Source organism: Leptonychotes weddellii, chromosome 1 (genome assembly GCF_054177405.1).
Source record: "Leptonychotes weddellii isolate Sample4059 chromosome 1, ASM5417740v2, whole genome shotgun sequence".
NCBI classification, from domain to species: domain Eukaryota; kingdom Metazoa; phylum Chordata; class Mammalia; order Carnivora; family Phocidae; genus Leptonychotes; species Leptonychotes weddellii.
The window spans coordinates 25,576,712-25,602,566 of record NC_138369.1 but is presented as its reverse complement, the minus strand read 5'-3'; the positions used below and the strand labels follow the sequence as shown (position 1 = coordinate 25,602,566).

Here is a 25,855-nt window from a genome sequence, read left to right as displayed (position 1 = left end):
GGCACCTAGCGATAGAGCGCTCATTGCTTGTGACAGCGTGTCACTCCTGCACTTGTCTGAGAGGCAAGGAAGACTTCTCAAAGCAACTGAAAGCACTCCTTCCATAGGAGAAGAGGGAGGGGAAATAAAATGTGTGGCTTGATGCTGAGAATTGGCTTGCAAAAAATACAATGGTAACCAAAAGTCGCTGGGGCATTTATAAATGAACGTCTGGTCCCTACATGCTGACCAAAAGGCCTGTGGGAACGTGGGGTCCCAGCTAGGGCCATGGTTACATTAGGTAAAACCTATCAAATTGCCACTATTTAACCAGTTTTGACCTACAAAGAATGGCAATCTCATATGGCTTAGCCAATTAAAATAACAAACAGTAATAGTAATTGCAAGCAGCTTTTATCAAGCACTTACTTAGTGCTAGGAACAAATCCCAAGTGCATGCCACATGTGAACTCATTCAGCTCTCACAATACGCCAGTGAGGAGGTCAGTTCTCAGATTGCATCCAGTCTACCCAGGAGGGTCCAAAGGACCAGAGAGGTTGAGTAACTTGCGCTAAGTCACACAGCCAGGAGGTAGCAAAACGCAATTGGAAGCCAGCTACTAAGTGCAGGGCCTCAGGGACAAGGACATGGTTGATCAGAGAGGGTTTCTTCAGGGAAGATGAGCCCCAGGGGAGCAACCTTACCATCTGTGCTTTTCCTTCCCAGGTCAGTCAGTACACATTTGCCATGTGCAGTTATCGGGAGAAAAAAGCGGAGCCTCAGGAACTTCTACAACTGGATGGCTACACTGTGGACTACACGGACCCCCAGCCAGGTACCCACCCACCCTCTAGGCTATGAACCCCGGAACTCTCCCCTGACACAAATCACAGGTCAACTAATATTTCCTGGGCACTACCTCCATGCTAGGCACTAAGCCGAGTGACTAGGTTTCACAGGTGACCAGGATGACCATAGTCCCTGGTCTTACAGAGTTTCCATCCTGGTTCAGGGAATGCCATCCCAATCAAGAGCTTTGGTTTGACTCAAGGGATCCTCATAAAACCAAAAAGAAAACGTAATACATTTTTCTTTTACCTAGCTGTGCCCACATCAAATAGGTACTCCACCTAGAATGCTAAAAAAGAAATTACTGAAAGAGGAGTCTTATATGTTCACTAAGGACCGTGTGCACGTGTGTATGTTAGCATGTGTGGTTTTTCACCAGGGATGTGTGGGCTTGGCAGGTATTGTGTTTCCATGTCTAAGTGAGCCTGTCCTGTACATCCATATCTGCTAACTACAAGTCAAGTTTAGCTGATGGCACTTGAAAAGAAAGCTCTCCCTAAATGTCTTCTTTCCTAAGAAGACACCAATCCCCAAGCATAGACATCCAAGCTCCTAAGCCTTATGTAACTAAAAGAACCACACAAATGGTAGTATTTCTCATAAGTTCTACATCCTGCCCCCTCACACCTCTTCCCCCCACCCATTTTATCTTTTTCCCAGGGAAAAAAAATGAATAAAAATCAGCCTCAAAGAACTTTCAAAATGGGGGGGGGTGCGAAATCATTTCAGCATATTAATGAACAACAAGCACCAACAGCCCTCTCCCAGAGAAGTTTATTTTTATGCCAAATCTGCACAAGGGAAGCATTTCCAACCATACTGCATTATTTGGCCCAAAACCTTTTTTTCTACTCCCATATTGCTCTTCCACATGCAACAAAATACACATAAAAGAAAAACAGAGTTTGAGAAAAGATGGAATGTTAACCTGAAAAGGTGTGGCAGGGAAGGCCTTGGGCCCAGGCTGCTTAGGAAAATGAGTACCTTCAGAGCCCCAACCCTGAGTGATTTGGACCAGCCCTCACCTCTCCCCTTGGTAATTTGCTTCCAGCCAGAGCATGATACAGAGCTGACCATGTAAAGCAAGAATTAAAGGCTCTGCTTAAAAATCTTTCATACTGAATAGAGCCTACGAGTTTGAAACAATTTCTTGCAACATCTCATTGAAAGGATGTGGCTCCTGCATTAAGAAACCAGCCCTCACGGGTTCCTGCAATAGTCCACATTCTTCTCAAACCATTGGGTTCTCTTCAGAAAAATAGATTCCAGCTTTCCAAAGACCTGCATTTTAAAGTGGGAGACAAAAGGGCCCACATGAGAAGGAAATGCCGTAGCGTCTTCTGACGGTAATTCCTTCTAAGCCATTTCCCAGTTCCTTTCCCCTACACGATTGCATTTGGATCTGACCACAGTCCTACCAAGGAGGCAGGACCAGGATTATCTTCCCGTTTTGGAAAGAAAGAAAAAAGAGCTGGAACTCAGGGTCTAGCCCACGTCATTCTTTGGCACTTGCCGTAAAGCATAACTCCGTGTGCCGCTAGAGCAAAGCTAGAATTGTTATTTCATTATGGGAAAGCAGAATTCTCTTCCCACAATGGGGAGGGCAGGAGCAGAGAGAAAGCTGTTCTACATACATGCAAAAGTTAACTGTGTACATATATTATAAAATCTTCTCTTCCTTGTTCCATATCGATCCCATGGGATATAATTTATAAATTCCTTTACCAAAGATGTAAATGGAAAGGAAGTTGATTATGTTCTTGAGAATAATAAGCAGCTTCTTTTCTGCTCTTCCATGTGCCAACTCCTATTTATTTCCTAATGTTTGATTGAAAACGGAGATTTAAATACTCCCAATTGTCGGGCGCCTGGGTGGCTCAGTTGGTTAAGCGACTGCCTTCGGCTCAGGTCATGATCCTGGAGTCCCGGGATCGAGTCCCGCATCGGGCTCCCTGCTCGGCAGGGAGCCTGCTTCTGCCTCTGACCCTCCCCACTCTCATGTGCTCTCTCTCTCATTCTCTCTGTCTCAAATAAATAAATAAAATCTTTAAAAAAAAAAAAAAAAAGATGTTATAAATACTCCCAATTGTCATGAGAAGTCTAACTCAGACTTTCTGAAAGAGTGCTTTAACTCCTGGGCCCCACTCCTAACCTATGAGCCAGAAGGGAGGAGGGCAGATTCCTCATATTTAAGTAAGAACAGTCGAGGATTCCTGTGCACAGTCAAGTTGACCAGCTGGAGATGGAAGTCATGCACAATTTAGCCACTGTCCTCAGAGATTGGAAAAATCTCCTCAACCTCTCCCTGACAGGTGAGTGTGCACGGGGGTGGGGGGGACTTCTGAGTCCCTCCTGTTTCTCCTGCTCTTGGCTTTCTGCAGGCTGTCTGTGGAACCAACAGGCGGAAATTGTTCACGGGGTAGGTAGCCTTGCAGGCGTGTGTGTTCTTGCCTCCGTAGTGGCCTCGGGTCGAAATGGGCGCCCAGACACAAGCCTGTGAGCCAAATCAACCCCACCTGTTTAGAATCTTTGAAATATTAATTTGGGGAATCAGTAAATAATTGTATGTGAATTTTCCATCCAGGCTACTCATTTTAAGCTAAAAATGAAAATGCTTCGCTTTCAGTTTCCCTGGGTATGGTTGGGAGAGTATACAGTAATCTCTCAAGTCCTATTAGACTGTCATTCAGTCTAAATAAAAGGATATTCAGAAGAATCCAACAGCACAATTTAAACAACTGCATTAAACCTTGGACAGTGTTCCCATCATAAACAGACTGTGTCCATCCAGCAGGTTGCTGGAACAGCGGTGCCCCCGCCCCAGCCCCACAAGGAACCAGCCACCAATCCCTGCCTGCCTGGTCTGCCTCTGTCCTTTTGCAGACCTGTCGCCTTGTGCTTGACAGGTTGGTACCTGTGGGGCTGCGCTCCACGTCCTCCAGGAAGAGCCCTCGCCCTGTCACACATCACCGTCTACAGATCCAGTCCCCAGGAATAGCTGCCCTGTCGAAACCTCTGCTGCCCGAGCATGTGCCGATGTTCACTTGGCTTCCTCCTCCCCTGGTTTTCTCTGCTCCCTCCTTGCTTTCACTGGCGTGCCCTTGGTCTCCTATGCTGTCTGAAATAGCTCTGTTGCTCTCCGCAGCTGTCATTTCCCCAGCTTCTGCCACTTTCGATATTTCTCCTTGTGCTCCACTCACACCACAGTTAGGCTTCATTCTGTTGTTAACAGGTAATTCTCAGAGCACTTTCACCGTGCGCCAGGCCATGCTCCTCAGCTTTGCAACCGAACAGCACAAGGGGTCCAGTTGTCAGCTCTGGAGCCAGACAGTGGGGCTAGAAGCCCAGCTCTGATGCTTACAGCCCTGCTTTGTGTGTATCGGCTAGTCATAGCCTTCTCTGTGGTTGTTTCCTCATTATAAAATGGGAATAATAGTACTTACTTCATAGCACCGTTGGGAGGATCGAATAACAATCTGAAAATTGCTTAGTATCTTTCTACCTCTACCTCTCCACTCTCCAGAGCAATCCCGTGAACTATGTTCTGACCGTAGCTCCGGAAACACGGCATCCCCACCCCCAGCTGTGGGGAGTGGGCAGGGGGGAGTCACCTCCAGTGATGGGGAGCCTGGCATTCACTGACAGTATCGATGTGGCTTATCCCAAAAGTTACCATAAGGCTAGGCTGCAGAAAGTCTGTTGATTCACTCTTCCTTTAAGCTCCTTCGTGTTCACTTTTTAGGGCTTAGAGCATTCCCTCAAAGCTCTTCTTCCTTTCCCTTCCAGATTTGCCTTTTTCTCGTGCCGCCCGTTCATCTCATCAGGTTTTCCCTGCTTGCTAACTGTACATCATCCTATCCAAACCACACATTTAAAAACCCTCCATAAGGAATTAGGCAAAATGCTCTCTCATAATCCTAACTACCAAAAAGCTTTTGTTAAAAATGGCTTAGCACTAAACCCTCCACATGAAGAAGTAGCTGTTGATTGTTCTAGAGTCCCTGGCAACTCTAAGTGCAGAATTCCCAACACACACCTTCTCAATGAATAGGCACCTGAATTAACATTATCAGCACCATGGAGAAGTCTTAGTGTCACCAGAAATCTTCCAGTGCCAAATGTCAAGCAGGCTAGTGACAGGGCATTGTTGGAAATTTGGGGGTGCTATTCACTCTGCTCATTCTCCTCTCGGTATTAAACCGATAATTGGGAGAATGAGGAGGAATCTGATAAAGATAGGAAGCTTTATTTCTAGCCAGAGAGTATCCAGTGACCCTAAAATGCAATCTTTTAGAGTATGTTGACAGACACAATGTCGCTTTGGCCTGAGCCCAAAAAGGCTTTCACCTACCTCTCTCCAAATTTTAACCTTGAGAGCTGCCTGTGGAAAAAAGACAGGTCTGTAGAGCATTCATTTATTCAACAAGTATTTGCTAAACACCAACTATATACCATGCACTGTTCTAGGTACTAGGGATACAGCAGTGAACAAAACAGACAAAAACTCCCTGTCCTTATGAAGTTAAGTAAATTATATAGCTTGTTAGAAGGTGATAAGCGAGATAAGAGGGATGGTGACTCAAGGGTAAAGATCAGGGAGGGACCCAACAAGAATGCGATGTTTGAGCAAAGGTATGAAGGAGGTGCTGATGTGAACCATGCAGATATCTGGAGGAAGCATATTCTAGGCACAAGAAACAACAAGTGCAAAAGTCTCAAGATGAGAACATACCTGAAGTGTTCAAGAAACAGCAAGAGCTTAGTGTGGCTACCAAGAAGTATGTGTATCTATGCATTAAGGAGAGAGTAGGAGGAGACAAGAGTAGAAGTAGTGGCGGGTCGATCCAGGGGGCCTTGCAGGCCTTGTCAGAACCTAGACTTTTCCTCTGAGTGAAATGAGGAATGACTGGCAGGTTTTGAGAAGAGGAGTGACATGACTTGACTCTTGCTAAACTGATTACTTAGGCTGCCATTGAGAATTGACTATAGAGAGTGAGGATGAGGCAGGGCGGATAAGATAGGAGAGACCATTAAAATAGTCCAGGTGAGAGATGAGCATGACTAGACTCAGGAAGCACTGCAGGTGGAAGAATTCTGGTAGAATGTTCTCAGAATTCCATTGGAAGTGGGTAGTGAGAGAAAGTGAGGAGTCCAAAAGGACCCCAAGTTTGAGGGCTTGAGCAGCTAGAGGGACAAGCTCAGCTTTACTGAGTTGGAGAGAGTTTGGGAAAAAGACCAGGAGTTCAGTGTCAGATATGATGAGCTTGGGGTGTCTATCAGATACCCATGTGAAGAAGTCAAGAACACCATTAGATGTACAGGTCTGCAGTTCACAGGAGGGGTCAAGGTTGGAGATAGAAATGTAGGGACTATAAGCAGATTCATGGCTTTTAAGACTGGATGGCCTCACTGGGGATGAGAAGAGGTCCAGGGACACACCAGGATGCGACAACATTTAACAGTTAGGAGGAGGAAGAGAAGCCAGCAAACAAGACTGACAAGCAGCCTCCAGGGAGGAAGGAGGAAACTGGGTAACCTGGAACCAAGTGAAGAAAGTGTTTCAAAGAGAATCAAGTGTCAAATGCTGCTGATAGGTCCATGGATCAAATAAAATGTAGACTCTGAGTGACCTTTGGATTCAGCATTGTGGAAGTCATTGATGACCTTGACAAGTTTCAATGGGGCAGCAGCCTGATTGAAGAAGTTTTAGGACAGACTAGGAGAGAGACTTTTGTTACTGTTAAGTGTGGTCCTTAGACCAGCACCATCTGCATCCTCTGGGAACTTGTTAGAAATACAGGTTCTCAGGCTTCTACCCCAGACCTACCAAGGCAGAAGCTGCATTCCAACAAGATGCCCCTGGGATTCACAGGGGCACTAAAATTTTAAGAAACCCTGGTAGAGATTCCCCTTATATTTTAAAGAGAATAGCAATAGGACCGTAGCTGAAGGGAGAGGTAGGGTCAAGTGATGTTTTTGTTGGTGGTGGTGGTGGTTTGTTTTTAAAGATGAAGAAAAGTAATAGTGTGCTTATAGGTAGATATCTACCCAACCAGCCTACTTGACATTCCTGTCCCCAGTCAGACAAAGACAAAGGCAAGAGCCAGTCTCAGAACGTCTGTTTAACATTATGAGCTTCACTCTGTGGCCAAGTGGGTATCAGACTTACCCTCCTAGAGTTAGATAAATTGCTCTTCCATTCTCTGGCCCAAGGAAAAGCAGCAGAAATGGCCTTTCTCAGGGCTTGGTTCCTCTAAGAACATGGCAGCTCAGCTTAGGAGTGTTTATTCCCTTGTATTCCAGGTTTAGAGGGTGGCCGAGCCTTCTTCAATGCAGTCAAAGAAGGAGACACCGTGATATTTGCAAGTGATGACGAGCAAGATCGCATCTTGTGGGTCCAAGCCATGTATCGGGCCACTGGGCAGTCACACAAGCCTGTGCCCCCGACCCAAGTCCAGAAGCTCAACGCTAAGGGAGGGAACGTGCCTCAGCTGGACGCCCCCATCTCCCAATTTTGTAAGTAAATATGCCATTTGTTAAAAATAGCTCTGTAGAGGAGAATAAATTTTCCAAAGTTGAATTAGAAAAATCTAGTTGCTTTTGTGTTAAGGATTCATAAAACATGTTTGGTAGGGAAAAAAAAAAAAAAGATGAATTCAGGGTAGGGTGGGGGGGAGTTGGGACAAAAATGTTAGATGAAAGTAATTTTAAAGTGCAATACTTGACATTTCCCCCCAAGGACTAAACAGAGGAAAATATATTTTAGGTGGATTTTTATCTCTTTGTTTTGGTGAGAGTTTGGAATTCAGAGTCAGGCTTGTATTTGTTTGAGTCCTTCAAATATAGTAGGTTATGTATGTCCTTGACTCATTTCTTCCTATTAAAAGTAATTTTAAAATAGGGCTTGATTCGAAATAAATTTAAATCTGCAACTTAGAAACATTTAAAAATAAATGATGACATTATCACATGCAGTGGAAAGAAACAAAAAAACAAAAAAAATGGTGCCTAAAATCCCATTCTGAGCAAATATACCAGGACCCAAAAATGAAACCATCTCTTTAAACTGCTCTGGTTCATTTTCTAGCTTTTTCTCCTGTTACCTCTACATCCATTTTAATTTCTTGCCCCTTTGCCATGACTTTTTGCTATCTGGGATAGTTTTTTTTTTTTCCTCTCAACACTTCTGATACACAAGGCAAGGTGAAATCCAGCATACGCTTGGAGGCGGTTATTAAAGCAAAGGAAATGGAAACACTGGAAACATACAGCACCAAATAAAGTAATTCGTTTTAGTTACAAATGTTAACCCTAACTAGAGACTTCTCTCTTACCCAGAATATCAGGTCAGTTAGGGTCACTCAGGTACAAGTCATTTTTAGCGATCGTCATGATGATTCCTTACTTGAGCCTGGGCCCCCTCGGTCTGGTTCACAGAGACAACTGTATAGATGATGAGACATACAGATGAGGAAGACAGACAAGATCCCCGTGTTCAGGATACGTCCATCCCCGTGGGGGTATCTAGCCAGCACACAAATCAAAAAACAGATAAGATCATTGTAGACGTTGGAAACTACAAAGAATGTAATGCAGTGGTGACTGGGTGGAGAGGCATGATCTGAACTTAAGCCCAAACGATAGGAAGTCAGCTCCACATGTACCTTGGAAAAGAGAACTGTACCAGGTGGGAAAGCAAGTACAAAAGCCCAGGATGGAAACTTGACCTTTACCCCAGCACTTCTACATGGTCTCTCCCTGTCGCTCCTAAACAAAATGTGCATATGATTCAAATGATTTTGCAGCAACACAACTAAATAGAGGTGAATTCTCTCTCCAATGGATTCCATTGCCATGTCCCTTTCTAACAAACTATGTTCTTAAACCTTGTAACTCCCTTGCTTATGGGAAAACAATTCTTTTTGGAGGAGAAATACTCTCCATCGGGTGCTCCCAGAAATTCCTGTCCAGTACCGATGGCTTCTTAAAGGAAGGTACATTCCCCATGGAACATTGTGGATAATCACACAATCACCATGGGTTTCTATGTAGAAAACCATAAAAGAAGGAGGAGGAGGTTGAGGAAGGACTTTGGGTTAAGGGACAGCCCTCCTGACCGTAGCCACCACCAACTTCCCCACACTCTTCTTGCTTTCTCTAACATTTGGGAAACTTAGGTTTACTTGAGAGCAATAAAGAGAGAAGGCAACATCTCTTTGCATTGGTTTAGTCATTAGTTGAGATAAAGCATACCTCAATATTTATTAAGTTTGTTTTAAAAACCACTCTGTGGTGGAATCCATCCCTTCACCTTGCCTGAGAGGCCCCATTTTAATAAATTTAGAAACAACACATCCTATGAAATTATCTGTACATCGGGGGGGTGGGGATTCCAAATTATAATCACCATCCAAATCAACCTCATAGAACATGTATCTCAGGTGGTATTTGGAAAATACTGGTTTTATTTCCAAAAAATCTCAATTTCTTCTGAAGTCATTCCACCTTACCTTCAGTGTTTCTGTTCTATCATCTGCCCAGATCAAGAAATTACTGCTTCCTTTGTGATTAGCCTCACTTCTTCCTCACTAGCATAGGAAAGAAGAAGGAATTCAGGAGTAAAAGTAAATGGAAACCAAACACTTATTTAAAAAAAGAAGACCATTGAAGGAGGTTGTAAGGAGGGGATGGGGTCTCCTTATGGAAATACACAGGGGCTCTTGATTAGATTTCCCTCTGTGGATAGGATTCATTCAGCAATGAAATTAGAATGCTGAACACAAGGCATCAGCAGGAAGATTTAATTGAGTGCACATCAGCTTGATGTATTTTGCCACCCTAGTTGACATAGGGAACTTGTATTAAATGGGGCATCCAAAGCAGAATTCTAAGGGTTAGAATTTGGGGGGGTGGATAATATCATCCCTAGAGAACATGGGAGGTAGACTGAGGGATGAGTGAGAAAGTAAGATAATTCATGCCTCTGAAATTTGTCAGTACCTGGTGGTGGAACCACCTTCTCTCTTGTCTCCTTAATCACTGCTGAGGAACAAGGTTTCTCCAAAGAGTGCGAGGCCTTACCACACCTACCAGGTTTTACAAGCAAAAAACTACCACTTTGATCCGTGCAGACTGTGCACTTCATTAGTCACTTTTCACGCACACAAAAATGTGAATGGTGCCTATTGAGTTGTGTCGTGCCCGATCTGCACAACTGTGCACCATTGACCCTGTAATAAATGACAGTCCTTACGTGGAGCTTCAATCCAATAATGTTGAACCCAGTAATCCCATAGTTACTTCACTACTCCTGAAACAGAGGCTCAATACCACTCCAGATTCTGTCTATTGCTAGTTTAGGCTCTTAATAAAAACTGCAACCAGAGTACCAGCAAATGAGCCTTCTGTTCCCACAATTTAGCAGAGGAATCCAGTCAGAATTTTAACCAACCTAGCCTTCTGCACCTGATCATTTGGAGTTAGGTGTATATAAAACCAATGATAAAGATCAAAAAAGGAAAAAGGAGCTCTGCATTCCCTGGGGTCACTGAGTTAGTGATGCATTACAACCAAAAACTGGCTGGGGGTTTGAGAGTATATCCTAATTTTTACTGGAATCTGTTACAGAATAGTGGTTATGTCACAATTACTTTACAGCTGCATTTAATTTGTTAAATTCAAACCATCCCTATTAAACAGATCAGGCCTCATTTGTGGGTAGCAGTCAAACTCACAGGGTTGATTCATACTTAAGAGTTACCACCTTATCCAGATTTGCCTGCAAATTCCCTGGTTTTAGCACTGAAAGTTCTGTGTCTCCAGAAACTCCTTGGTCCTAGGCAAACTGGGACAGGTTGGTCACCTGGCACAACAAAGCAAGGTTCTAGGGAAATGAAAAACAATCACAACATAGTAATAAACAGCAAACTTTGATCCATCACTGATAGCTGCTTCTCAGACTATAATGTCACATCATAAACATTCAGTCACATGTTCTATAACACAAAGAGTAAACACAATCAAGTATTGCATTTTAAAAAGGTTTCCTTGACTTCTAAAAGGTAAGGGTCATTGTTAAATACCTAGTCCTGTACACATTTCATCAAATCCTGGTTTCTAATATTTGTTCGAAGTCTTTGCCATTCTTGCAAGTGAATGATTTTTAAGAACGTTTCAGTGAGTTAACTTTTGTAATCCCTTTATTAGTCTTAGTTGGCAAAGGGAAGCTACAGAAAAATGGGAGAGGTTTTTCGGGTAGAGAAAAATAAACACTCCAGTCTTGTCATGTCGCTGTCTGCTTAAGGGGAAACTTGAGAATGGAACATTTTGCAGTTTGGGAAGCTCGGGAGTAATTATGAGTTTATTTGGGTCTTTCTAAATTCAGTTTGACAGACTTCTGGGTGCAGTTTTTATTTTTTGCAATTTTTAAAATGAAAAGACACGTCTAAGAAAGAGTGGAGTGGAGTATTTATATGGAATTGTAAAAACCGAAAAAATAGATCCTGCTATTCATTAGTTTGTATGTGACTCTACAATGATTTGGGGAGGGTTCCACCAAACTTTAAAACTTTTTTGTTCTTTTGTGGTTTTTTTTGGTGTGTGTTGTTGTTGATTTAATTTTTCCCCTTTTATTTTGGTTTAAACTTGAAAAAATTAAGTCAGTGGCTAGCTATACAACGTTTTTAAACAAATATTTGCGATTTTCCAATTTTTAATAAGGCCAATATTGCTCACCTTGGAAACTGTGTTCAAACCTGTTGTTGAGTGCTGCCACAATTTCTTATGCCATGTGGCCTCTCATCAAGACACCAGATTCCTGTCCAGTCTGTGTTAGAGGAACAGTGAAAACCCGTACCTCCATTCTCATTCAGAGTGGGGGAAGGGGGCATTTTAAGCTTTGCTCTTTGGTCAGTGATTACTTGATGTATCACTTGCGATTAGTCTCCTTTTAATGTCTGTTTCTCAACTAATAACTGTTAATCACATCATACATCCCCAAAGTCAGATGTTTTTGAGAATTGTTCTATTTTTACTACCACCCAAACAGCCTTCAACAGTTAGTGGGGTCTTGGTTACTGTTGGTTTGGGGGGGGTTGATTTTGGTTTTTGTTTTATTTTGTTTCATTTAAGTTTTCTTGTTCAGTCTTTGCTCAAACCCAAGAACTTTAGCTGCTAGGTTAGAACTCCTGTCTGCTTTCCTGAGCCTTGTTGCTAGTCTTTATGTTATTCTGGTTTGTTCCTTCTTACCCTGCTAACTTCTAGCTGGACTGAAGGGTAAGTGTTCCCCTATAGCTAGCACAGCTCAGATAATCAGACTAGATTATCTGACACCTGCAATGTGCTTCCTCCCTCTCCTCTTAAATCTCCTCATGTCTAGACTTTGTAGTAAAACTTTTCATGTTATTTTCCTGAACGTAGGTTTGAAATGTAAGCTTCCATACTGAAACTAGGATGCATGTGATGTGTGCATAATTGCCTCCTCTCCTTGGCTTTCATATTGGCATCAAATGATCCTCTGAGTAAAGCCAACCATTAACATCTCCTAATTTTTTTTCATTCCAAGAATATTAATTAGCATCACAACAAAATGGCAAATGATGCCTTTGTTTCATGGAATTCACAGCTACCTGACTGCTTAATGCCTGAAAACAGATCATTTTGCACTCTGATAATGTGTTGTTGTTCTTCCTCTACCATTCCAAAGATGAGAATGGTCAGCTGTACCTGTGGGGTGGTAACCATGGATACCTTAACAAATAGAAAGGTGGGGTAGGACACCCAAAGCTGTTAACTGAATAAGATTTCAAGAAACTGCAGAATACAATGAATAAAGTAAATGCATTATTTGAACACTAAAGAGTTCCTTCTACCTGACTTGAGGGTGCGCTCTAAGTAAGACCCAATAGAGGATTAATTTTGAAAGGAGAGCTATAATACGTGGGACCACCACACACAAAAACAGGAAATTAAGGACATGATTGAGTCCATGTAGCTTTTTCACAGAAGCTTCAGATTCACAATCTCACAATACCGTGGGGGGTTTGAACCTCTGGTCTTGGATATCTCCCTGCTACTCCCCCAACCACAAAGATAACAATAGCTTTTTTGACGTCATCTGTATTGGTATTAATTTTTCTAAAAATACACCTGTAAGAGAAAAAAGAAACTTTAATTAAAACTTAGAAAAACCTTTCTCTTCGCTATTTGAGTTACTAATGAAAGAGAATCTACAATTCCTTTATTCATATAGGGAAAAGCTGTCCACCCAACGTGTTGAGGGAAGACTTAACCTTAGAAGGAAACAGAAAAACCAGTCAAGAGAGCAGGCAAATATGTACTTGAGTATTCTGAATGCTGATTTAGAAGAAGGTCATATCATTCCTCCTGCCCATTTAATAATAGTACTTTCTTCTAATTCTTTCTGTTTCTTTAATTTGCTTTCTTTACCCCTTTCTTTCTTTTTTCTTTTGTTTTGCATAAATGTACCCCTGGCTAGCAGACAGATTTTTTTCACCACTCCAAGCAGATACTTAATTTAACTTTACTTTACTTTGAATGTCTGATGAGGCATTTTAAAAGCTTACCATAGAATGTGAATATAGTGGGAATTTAGGATTTTGCTATACCTTTTTTTTTTTAAAGAATGAAAGAAAGAATGGGTGAATAGATGACTGAATGAAATCTGTTGAGAGAATTTACATATATTTGCACAACAACGCATTGCTATCCTAGTAGATTTCCAAATAGTCTTTTGCCTTTATTCCTTTCTATAGTTTTATCTCATGAGAGTTTTGCTGTATCTTCTTGTATTGTCAACTTGCAGTTGCTACGTTGCAGGAATGCAATATCAAAGAATTAACTCAATGTCAAATTAATTTTCATGACCCCAAACCACACTGTAAATCATTTTCCTTCTCGTTGCAAAAGTAAATGACTTTTTAAAAAAGAAATAGACTCCCAAAATCAGGTCGAAAATTTTCCAAACGCCATGACATGATCTACATAGTCCATGTTAAATGAAGGCTCATTTCTTTGTGAACTACTTCAGGCACATTTTAAATGTATTATTCACTCATCAGCTGAGGACACTCATGTCATATAGTGATTTACAGTAAGATACGTTATTAATTAGCCAACTACAGAAAGTTTATAATTTTGCTCATGCCACAGGGAACATAAAGACATCATCGAGTACTCTGTAAATTAATTGAAAATGTAATAAATACAGAAGGGAAAATTACAGATCATTTACTTACTCATTTTGAGATCATTGACAAAATCTCTGCTATGAATTTTATTCAAAGTAACTGTCTTATAAAGAATTATAAAAATTAACTTGAAATAAACATCACATGTTTATCCCCTTATGTGTACTGCCATAGTAGTTTTAAATTCAAGATTTTTGCAAAACGCAACGTGGCCCTTCATAACTTCCAAGAAGCCATTCTCTCTTGGCCATGCAAGTAGCTTGACTGAGTCAAGGGGACCATGAAGGAATTAAGCTGTTTCTCAAGGGCAGCAGGCATACAAGGACCAATCTTTTGCTTGCTGTGCAGAGCTCAGCAACATCCCCTGGTTACTTGATCATGCCAACAAAAACTCTTCTAGAAAAATCCGTAAACAGCCAGCTGCCATCAATCATTGTCATTTCTTTATTTCATGTCTTCTGATGAGGTTGACTACTGTCATTGCTCGTTATTGTCCAACCCATACATTCACTCTTGTACTGTCAAGCAGATATGACAAGCACACATTTTCCATATAAGAAAGATACAAAGTCACCTTTTAATTTGCAGTTTGGGTTCACAATGACTTTAGAGTCACATTAGCTATTCTCTTGCCTCTAGCATCCATCAGGAGTAACAACAGCCATAACTGTGCTCCACATTTCAGTGATAAAGTGGCACCTCTAGCTTATTATAAAAAGGATTCATTAGAGAAAGGAGCCTCTCTTAGACAATTTATTAACGGTAGAATCATAACTATTTTCAACAGCAGAATTTCTTTTTCCCTAGCCTATGAGAAGTTACAAAATGTAATATTACAAAATAAAAAGAGATTTGACCTTTTGTCCTCATTCCCTCAGCTGTTAGAATAACAGGAAAATCTCAATAAAATGAACATTTGAAAGCTGTATTATTCCCACCAAGAAAATTACATTTGTCTGGTAGACCTTATTGTAAACTTATCTAAAACATTTTATATCTGAAACAAGATCACATAAATATGCTTGTTATTAAAACAAGAGATCATGAAAAATATTATATGTTTCTCATTGTAAGGAAGAAAAAGGAAATGAATATCACACATGAAGTAAACCCAAACATCATGATCAGTTAAAGAACAACATAACTAGTAGGGCCATCAATTAGTGACGTCACTTGAATTTGAATAAAGTAGATGAAATGAGAGTATAAAATCCACATAATCATATCACTTTAGAAACCAGTATTTTCCCAACATTCCTTAAATGCCAAACCAAAATTATTTCTGAGTAAACTTGGGGTAAAGTTTTGATGAGTTTCCACTCAAAAGTGTACCTGCCTTCCATAAGTCTTTGTGTCCATCAGCCTGCTTCTGTGTCGTGGATACCATTAATAAGACTTTTAAGTTTCTTAATGTAGTTTAGGTACCTATATCAGCTTTATTCATCCAAGGTTAGTCAGAAGTCCTGTCTATGCCCACGCTATACAGGGCTTCAGAATCATTATGCAATTAAGCCCCAGAAGTAAAACAAGTAGCATTGTTTGGAAGATGTGTTGAATTATGCCCTACCTGCAGAGCTTATAAAATTACACAGCCGATTTTTAGGACATTTGGAGCCCTTGCAGACCAAGGAAGGTTTAGGAACTATTCAGCCAGGTCTGGAAAAGGTAAAGGTTGAAGTCAGTTCTTAAAATGCAATCAATCCTTGATTTCTTTAAAAAGAAGAAGAAGGCATATTAATGAAAAAGAGCATTGATAAATAAAAACCTTTAAAAAAAAAAAAAGGAAAAAGAGCATTGGTATACATTTCCCAAAGCCAGAGATAATCCAAACATCATTGGAGATTTCAGTGGCCACATTACCCTCCTAATTCTGTTTTGCTCACCCTAGTGTTCAAATTCATTTTCATTCTCCTGACACAAGCCAAACATTGGCACAGGAAGCAATCCCAAGGTGTCCTGAATTCAGGAAGTAACTTTCTCATATTTTGCTTTGGGCTGTTTTCCCCTTGCTAACGTCAGCATTGGAGTTTTCTTTTTTTTCACCAACCAGTTCCAATTGTTTGTACGGGGGAAAATGGAGTTGCAAGGAGCATCTATTTTGTAATGTTCCACACTGTAGAAGAACAGACTGGGGCCGTGCAAGAATGACTATATGGTGTTGCTTGGGAAGCACCCACAAGTTCTTTGAAACAGAATTTGGAACAGCTGGACCACTGCAGTGTTTTATTTTAAAATAGACAACATATGTAATGCATATGGTCCTAGACATGTATGGAGACACAGGCAGACAATCTGAATGGTATCCAAAGACACCTGCACCTAGAATTCTGTTTCCTTCTATAAGATTTTTTTTCCCCCAAAGAGCACATGTTCCCACTTTTGGATTTGCAAGATGCCATCTGAATTCCCATGTGTGTGACTCCTTAATAAAGTCAATGGGAAGTTTCCTGGGATGGAAGTGTCAGAAAAAGTCAGTTAATGAACACCTCCTAGGGACCTGGCTCCTCTGGGAGCTGGCAGGGGAAAGAACAGATCAGAAAGTTGCCCTCAAGGAACATATTATCTATCAAGGGATTCAACTGTGTGTGGGTGTTCTGACCACTGAGAAATTGGAACATAACCAGCAAAAACACAGAGACAGGACGTGGGAATTAGTGGTACAGGGGCAGAGGAGAAGCATAAAGCAGAGAGATTGGGAATGCTCCCAGCTTCCTAGAAGCAATCTGGTTTAAGAAGCAACCTGCAACTAACATTAGCTATAAATGCAGAGACATCCTTGGCTTGCTGAAAACATTAAACAATCTGGCTTCGGGAGCACTAAGAAACCTGCCCACTGGCTCATAGCTAAGGTTTATTGAGCACTTACTATGTGCTAGGTGTCCAGGTGCTCGACAAGTCCTCAGCAGAACCTCTCAGTAACCTTCCAAGGGTAGACTCAAACACTATTCTCAGCTTACAAAGGAGGAGAAGGACACTCAGAAATACTAATCAACCTGCCTCACATCACATGCCTAGTAATGACAGGGTTGGCCTCAAATGCAGTCTTTGTGACCCCCTAAGCCCACCCACTTAACCACCTGCTAACCTAGCTCAAATACACCGTTCCCATTGAATTTAGCATATCAACATTTCATAAAATCAAGAAATAGAAAATATTTGTTGAAGTAGTGAATTTATTTATTTTAATGAAATAAATTCATTATTTTAACACGTACGTCTTGGGTGCCTACTATGTACCAGGTACTGAGGTATACCATTCTAGGTGCTGAAAATACAGCAGAGAGCAAAAGTACCAAAATCCCTGCTGGGATGGAGCTTAAAAATCAGATCCCTTCCTCTGACACCTTAAAATAGCATCCCTGCCTCCCCCCCCCCCCCGCTCCTCTTTCTTTTTCTGAATATAATAAGCTCAGTGAAACTCTCAAAGATTTTATGGGAGGCAACCACCCTTTAACCACTCTTGGGTTGTTGGAATCATTAAGATAATGAGCCTAAATCTGAGTAAGTGATGATTTTGTGTAAGCAAAATCCAGAGGCTGCTCGTTTCACCTGCTGGAAATTCCCATTGCATTCAGCTCCATCTTACACATGTGGAAGTTGTGCAAGGGATCTTAAGGATGGTTAAATGACAGTGACCCCACCAAGGGAAGTGGAAATTCGGCTCATTTTACACCCAAGGAAACTGAGTCTCAGAGAGAGCAAGAAGCCGCCATCCCACAGCTTATTTAAAAATAGAGCTCAAACTAGAGTCCAGATCTCCTAAAGCAGTCCCAGGCTCATCTACATGTGGACCGAGAGAGAGGAAAGGAAGAAAGGAAGAAGGAAAAAGGAATTTTTATGTTGACAGAGTTGCTTTCTGAAAAGGAAAGCAGGCTGATTTTAAGCATATTTTTCTGTAAGCCTGCTTTTTTAAAACGTAAGTAAAAGCGAAATTGTTCTTTAGATGTACTCTCAGCCAGGAATTAGCCCCGTGAAGCTGTATTGTGATGCATCAGGGGGGCGGGGAGTGGGTCTCTATCCAGGTCCCTCAGAGGAGCCAAGTTGTCTTTTCAGATCTGTTTCCTGAGTGGGCAGACAGCAAGGCGAAATAGTTCACCGCAAACTTTTCAAGAGGTTCAACAAATAACGAAAAAGAGACTTGAAACATGTCATATTTTTAACAGCTACGAAAGAGCCCCCTTCTCTCTGAGCTAAATGACCAGTTGCACCATCGTAATTGAAGAGCAATAAAATAGCGAGCCAAACTGGCAAAGTAAGGCCTGGGCCGATTTGTCAGCTTGCAAGCCTCTTCTGAGAAATTTGAGAGCAAGAAGCTGGTGCTAGCCAAAATGCCTCATCTATCTGTTAAAATTGGGAGGCACAAGGTGGGTGAGGCTTTTTATGAGGATGAAATAGGATGAGCAATTTGTGTACCCCACTGTTATTTTTCCTAAACTCAACGGACCTGGGACTGACCGGAGGGCGGTGGGAGGGCATAATCTGTCCCGTGGGTTGGAGAGTGTCCCCTGGACTGCAGGACTGTCCTCCTGCTGGTGCAGAGCTAAAGTTGTAGCAGGTTTAAGACGAGTGCCTCGGGCCAGAGGAGCCTCACACAGACACACTCCAGAAGCAGATGGCTTCCTCCCCAGCATCACCTTCCTGGCCACCTCTCTTCCTAACCGTCCTGAGTCAAAGGAGAAATACAGCTTGGAGCCCAAAGAGCCAACAAAAGAAATCCTCGTAGATAAAGCACCTAACCTGAAACTGAAAGCACTTTCTTAAAGACAAACCCGAGGCAGTTAACAGAGCAAAGAGAATTCTTTCTAGTATAATTCCCGTACATGTGATATCCATTCCAAAAGCTTATGTTGCATCATCCTAATGGAACAATTTGGCTATTAAAATATACATTCTTCAACTTGTCTTCTGGAAACCATTGCTTCTGTGTGTCTAGGACATAAACAACACATCCTGTTCAAACACTGACCGCTTGCTGCTTCTATGGAAAATGACTAGAGATTTAAAAAATCGAACAGTAAGAGGGCAAAAATCTGACATACCATGGATTTAGGTCTGAAGGATACACAAAACCAATAATGTAATAAGAAATCATCTTCTTAACGTCACCCTGCTACCAAAACTCAAGTTTTCAGTCATACCCCAAGTATGGAAGGGGGGAAAAACTGCCTGGGATGAAGGCCATGTATGAAAATATATCCGAACACCCTCCCAAGTCAGAAATTGATTTTCCTCCTGTCCAGACAGCATCGCTGGTCCCTGGCAGGTCCCCATAATCCGGTAGAATACTGCATGCAAGGGGATGAATAAACTCTGGCTTAATTTGATATAAGATTCTTTTTCTTTGCAGTCTGCATATCAGGAGAGTGAGTAAATATGAGGTGGAGTGAGCTGATTCCTTTAATGCGTAGGATCTTCATTCCTACCTCTTCGGGATTTACTTGGTCTCCCTTGAGTTGAATTCTGAGTTATTTTGCCGATTGAGTATAGAGCATTTTAGTTACACATATTGAGATTAATTAGTTAGCCCTTAGGAGGTTTTGCTTGCAGCCTTCACCCTGTAAGAAAAAGTGTGAATACATTGAGACTATTAATTCACAATAAATGGCAGATCATAGCCCTTGCTGAGTAAATCTGTTTGTCTCTTCCATAAGCTTTGCTAACTCTAAGCACACTATAAGGCAATGACCTTGGCTATCACAAACTAAATTCCCATTTAACTTATTCTCCAGGTTTCAAGGAAAATCTTTTGTTATTATTATTTTTTTTTAATTTTGGAGGGTTGGGATCCAAATCTTTTGTGAAACCAAATTGGCAACGGGAATGGGGAAGGGGAGGATACAAATATTGTCACGTTGCTGAAAATCAGCATACCCCTTTTTCCAGCTAATCCCAATAATTATAGAGAAATTGCTCTAGACATAACCACTGGAATGGCAGAATCTATTAAAAAAACTAAAAAAAAAAAGCTAAATAGGCTTTTATAAGCAAAGATCCGATCTGCTTTCAGTGTTTGGTGAAATACAGGCGAAGTTACGGTCGTGTGCTTAGTTTTTAAAGAACAACATAAATGCACTGGAATTGTGATCATTTGATAAACATGTTGATGCCAATATATTTTTGCCTAAATGCAATAAACTCACCAGTGAGTGATGCAAGTTGACAATGGGAGGTAAAAAGAGTATCTTGCGGATGTTGGTGGGAGGCAACGGGAGCGGGGGGAGCAGCTAGCGTTCATAATGCCTAGTGAATTCCTGTGTATTTGAAATGTCAAAGAAAATGTGATGTGTTTCTCTAAATTGTGTCTCTCTCTACATGTATAAATGAACAGACGCAGATAGAGCTCAAAAACATGGCATGGATGAATTTATCTCTTCCAACCCCTGTAACTTTGACCACGCTTCCCTCTTTGAGATGGTGCAACGCCTTACTTTGGATCACAGACTTAATGATTCGTATTCTTGCCTGGCAAGTATATTCTTTGGTCTACAGCAATTTAAACCTGATAACGTTTTTTTTTTTTTAATAAAAAAATCTCTCTACCTTTCTATCAGAAGCTCTTTTTCTCCATTTCAGAGCCCCTTTAACAATTAAAAATGTGTTCTTGATTTCCTGGGTGGAGATAGTTTTACTTACCAAAGAAAGAAGACAGAGCGGGAGGAAGTTATCAGTAGAGACGGATCCAATTCCCCAGCCTCCCTAGCTAAGCTTCCCCCTTTTCAGCTGCTACATGAGAAATATTCCCAAGAGGGTAATCGAGTTTGGCACCTGCTTGTGGAGAACTTGTAAAAATTGCCTCGGTTTCTTAGACTTTAAGATTCCTCCTCCTTTCCCTCCTCAGTTGATAAGACCCTGTGCTTCTGTCTCAGAAATGAATGTGTTCTTTTTGTTTATTTTTCAAAAATTAAAATGATTTGTAAATAAACTTCACTTTGCTTTTCATAAGCTAAACTGGTTTCGGTTTGTTTGTTTGGATGGCTTCTAATTTTTTTCATAATATTCAAAGCATTTTTCACCCTTTGGGGGGAATTTTTTATGGTGCTTTAGACATTTGGAAGTCCAGTTCTCCAGCAAGAGCGTTAACATTTCTTGAAATCCTGTTCTAAGCCTAGATTTGAATCATTTAAATCCAAGGGACAACTATTATGTCTTTTTAAAAATTCTATCTTTATTGGATTCCTGAAGATATATTTTGGACTTTATACTAATCAAATTCAGAAGCCTAAAAAAGACCCCGTTTATTTCCTTCTATAAACCATAAATTGTTACTTCATTTCTTAAAGGTAAATGATATTAATCCCACTTTATAGATGGGAACGGTGAGGGGAAATAATGAAATGACTTTACACAGAGGAAAAGCCTCAGCCCTGACTCTAAACACTAAGGTTAATATATCTGTATTTTGCCAATATTATATAATTTACTAAGGTTAACATATTATTGACATTTATGTAAATATAATGAAAATCTGTTTCCTTTCTAAATGACATGGCTATTTCTTACATCTATTCTTACTACTTTTTATTCTAAATTCCATTTTACTTCCTCTAACCAGAGCCAAACTATTAAAAATAGTAGATAAAATGTCTTTAAAACAGAAATGGGATTATATGGAATAATTTATTAATCTGAGTCTCATAAAAGATTCATTGATGATCTCGGGTTTAGAATCACTTCATCAGAAGAATCTGAACTTTGCCAAATTGGAAGGGAACACTTCACTTTGACTTAAAAAAAAAAAAAAAAGCTTACCTTGCATTGCAAGGCAATTTTTCTCAAATGTGTTTCCTATGATTATGTGATTATTCATGTAATTATAAATTGCATTCATGAAAGTTGTAAGACTATGCTGCTGATCTTAATTCCTATTCTCTTGAGGAATTTTTTTTAAAGTGTATTACTTTCAAGACTTTTCACATCATTTTAAAAACAATTTTCTTTTTCGCTAAGAGATTCAGTCACTAAGGAGAGTTAGCAAATGCCCTCTAAAAAAATTGAACCAGAAGTGAAATTGTGAAGCTTGCTTCCTATTAATCATGTATAGGCTTAAAAATATGCTCCAAAACCCAAAATTAATTACAAATATCATAAAATAGTTTCCTTCTGCATTTGTATACCTGGATCTATTAATCATTATCCCCAAATTTCAGAAAATAACAGCAATTAAAAGGACCTTATCTTCTGCCTCTATATATTTCATTTTCTCATTATTACAATCTTTTTTTTTTTTTCAGTTAGTTTTGGAGACCGACCAGCAGGGATACATAAATTTTTCTGTGTCTTCGACTGAGTTCCTAATTGATATTTCTTCAACTCTTTTCAAAGCAGCTATTTTGGCATCTACAAAAGACTTGGTGTCATCTGAGTCGTAGAAAATATATTTTAATCTTTCACAGCAGTGTTGTTTCTAAGATTTAGCATTTGGGGTAGCAGATGGAGTGGCAAAGAAGTTGCCTATAGGGGCAGCCCACTGCCTCGACTACTCTCCCGCCCTCTGCAGTAACTTATAATTTGAAATAGGAAAGATGCCGTCTTTCGTTGGATGTATTGCTGAGCTGCATGTTGTCAATCGAAGAGTCCCCAGATCACTAATACAAGATCAGAGTACTGCAGAGGCCTCTCTCACTGCGCTTCTGTGGCCTGTACCTGCCTCCCCACCCCACCCCCCGCCCCGCAAAACCCACCATCACTTTCTCCTTTTGCCTCTTCTCTCCCAAGACAGAGCGATATTCACAAGACTCAGAGAGGACCCTCAAAGTACAATTAAATTTATATTTAAAACAATTCTAAATTCCCAGCTTACAAAGTACCAACCTAAATTGGTTTACAGGTTGCCCCCCTACCCCCACCGCTATCCAAAAGTTCACTCTAGGCCACTTTGCTTTTATGAAAAGACCTATATTAGTACTTGTTTTCAATAACCAAAAGAGATCCAAAGAGGATTTTCACTTTTACGAAATGGTGATTGCTTCTTCATTTGACACCATTTTGGCTTATGAAAGGTTTTGTAGGAACACTCCATTTTCAGATAACGAGGGAAACCTGTATCTTTTTGCTTCTGAAAGGTACTAAAACCAAAAGAAGTGATTTGATTTCTGGCTTGGCTGATGGGTGACCTTGAGTGGCAAGCCACTTGGCCTTTCTGAGCATCTATTTTTTTAAGTGCATCATGGAGGCAGTGACTTCTATGCCATCATGCTTCCCAGTCTGCTCTGAAACAGAGATCCCATCCAGGTTCTCTTTTATAGCAGAGTTTCATCTGGTCATACAGCGAGCAAATAAATAAGAAGAAAACAAATAATTGCCAGAGGAAAAAAATGAAACAAGACGCTAAGCCAGGACGTCAGAAGCACCTCTGAGTTTAATTGAATCATGTCTGATTCATACCTTGAAAACTTAGTCATGTTGCTCTCTTTATGAAGTTGTGTCATTATCCTCATTTTAAAATTTAAAAAGGATTGTCTTTCAAAGTGAAAGAATTTATGAAGTCCTGGCATGTATGTAGACCAATCCTAATATTTCTTAATGCTTCAGAGTAGGAAAAACAGAAGACTTTGAGTAAGCCAGCGCTGCTTCTGTTTTGTATTATTTGTGAGTCACTTAGCAGCCCTGATCTCTTTCCTTATCTATAAGATGAAGATAAACCTACCCTGCCCACCTCAGGAGATTGCTATCGGGCTCAAGTGAAAGTTCTTTGTGTAAAGCACGATACCAATTTAAGACCTCATGTTATTGTTTCCTCTTATCAGTAACCAAGATTTCACCCTGTCCCCACTCCAATGCTTTTGGAAGGTGTATGGCCCAGTGTTAAAGCAGCAGGTGAGATTCTGTTTCTGGAATCATGCTGTCAGCTAATCCAGACTCCAGCACGTACTAGCTCTGGGATCCTTGGGAAATTCCATGTCCTCCCTCAACTCGATTTTCCCACCCATCCAACAGAGATAACAGGACCTACCTCACAAGGCTGGTACAAGGGTTAAAGCAGCCAGCGCTCACAAGGGGATCAGCACAGTGGCTGGCACTTAGAAGAAATCAAAATGTGTTGGCTCTGGCAATTTTTGAACCCCCTTCTCCAGTCACCCCCAACTGTAGCAGCTCTCAAAAATAAATAAATAAATAAATAATAAACCCACCACCACAAACAAAAACCTGTATTTAAAAGAAAGTCTCTCCTTTATTCCCCAAACAGGGCTGGTTCAGTCCTGGCCAGGTGTTTGTCCTAGACGAGTATTGCGCCCGAAATGGAGTCCGAGGGTGTCACCGACATCTCTGCTACCTCAGAGACTTGCTTGAACGGGCAGAAAATGGCGCCATGATTGACCCCACCCTCCTCCACTACAGCTTTGCCTTCTGTGCATCCCATGTCCATGGGAACAGGTAAGCACTTGTCCAGAAGTAGTCCTCAAAAAAAAAAAAAAAAGTCTTTTTTTTAAGCCACTGGCAAGGGTCTATGATTGGTCCTGCTTTTAGAATTATCTCTAACTTTGTGTCCATTCCCATTCCTTCTGTATCACACACATGAACACAAAGGTCTTAGTTTCTTCTCCTTTCAAGGAACTTAAAGACATGGCAAACAGAACTTCTAAAGTGGTCTCTGAAGGTAGAACAATCTAGGTTTAAATCATGGCTCCTCCATTTACTAGCAAAGATGCTGGATGGTAATGAAACCCTCCATGCCACAGTTTTGTCATCTGTAAAACAGGGATGGTAGTATCCTCATGGCGTTGTTGAGAGGATGCAGGTGGCTCAGGAACATGCCTGGAACATGGCAAGAGCTTCATAAATGTTTACCTTTGTTGTTCTCATAAACATAAATGTTTACCTTTGTTGTTTACCTTTGTTGTTCTCATGATTATCATTCATTCCATAGTTATTTAATGATTACTTACTGCCAGGCTCACTCAGTGAGCAAACAAGACACCAAACAAGGACAGTGTTACATAGAGATTGGTGCTCTGACGACAAGGAATAATATTCCATACTAGCATTTAATAAAGGAAGATAGCTCAGACGGGGTGTTAGGATGGCAGAGAGGGTGTCCCTGAGGAAGAGAGGCTTGGGCTGAGAACTGAAGCATGTGTAGGAGTTGAGTGCTTCCAGGCAAAAGGAGCAGCATGTACAAATGCCCTGCCGAAGGAGGAAGCCAAGCACACTTCCAGAGCTGAAATAAGCTAGGTGAAGCTGGAAGGCAAAGTTAATCATAACACTTACAGTTTAACCATGGAGCTGGGAAGAACTTCAGAGATCACAGTGTAACCAGCCCCCTCATTTTATAGGTTTTATAGACCAGAACATCAGTTCTAACTCCATACTAAGTACTCTCTTTCTTTAGACGTTGCCCAGCTCCTGGAGGAAAAGATCCATGTTCTGAATAATGCAAAGCAGCAAATAATTTAGGAACATTACCATTTGGCTCTGAAGATATGGAATAAATTTCCACATTGCCACAGCCAGTTTACTATCCCAATGTATGTAGCCTCACGTTACTAGGAAGACAAGCCTGCATTACCTCAAGCACCTCAACCAATAGCCAGGAAAGGCACATCCAGGAAAAACTAGGTGGCTTCAAAAACCCAAAAAAGTTGGTGCTGTGGGGAAATTCACTTGTGGGAGAATCCCGAACTGACTACATTTATTTTAAATCAGACTGTCCGTTATCTTCATCTTTGCAAGCTAGATGACTCTGAAATATCTGTGGGATTTGTCCTGTGCTTTTCTTCTCTCTAGCGCTGGTGGGTTTTATGAGATGCAACTTCAACATTTAGAACTAGGTTAACAATAGCATTATAGGTTTGAATATTTAACAGGAAACAAGTTTTCA

General features: G+C 40.9%; 1 protein-coding gene across 1 annotated transcript in view; it reads left to right on the top strand.

Moving 5' to 3' along the window:
* Positions 1–684: 684 nt before the first annotated feature.
* CADPS (calcium dependent secretion activator) overlaps positions 685–25,855 on the top strand; it is a 158,803-nt gene continuing 133,632 nt past the window's right edge. The window contains exons 1-4 of the mRNA XM_081820238.1: positions 685–815; positions 7,133–7,345; positions 20,366–20,502; positions 24,224–24,411. Coding sequence (XP_081676364.1) covers positions 728–815; positions 7,133–7,345; positions 20,366–20,502; positions 24,224–24,411 — 626 coding nt within the window. The 5' untranslated portion in view covers positions 685–727. The remainder of the gene's footprint in view (positions 816–7,132; positions 7,346–20,365; positions 20,503–24,223; positions 24,412–25,855) is intronic.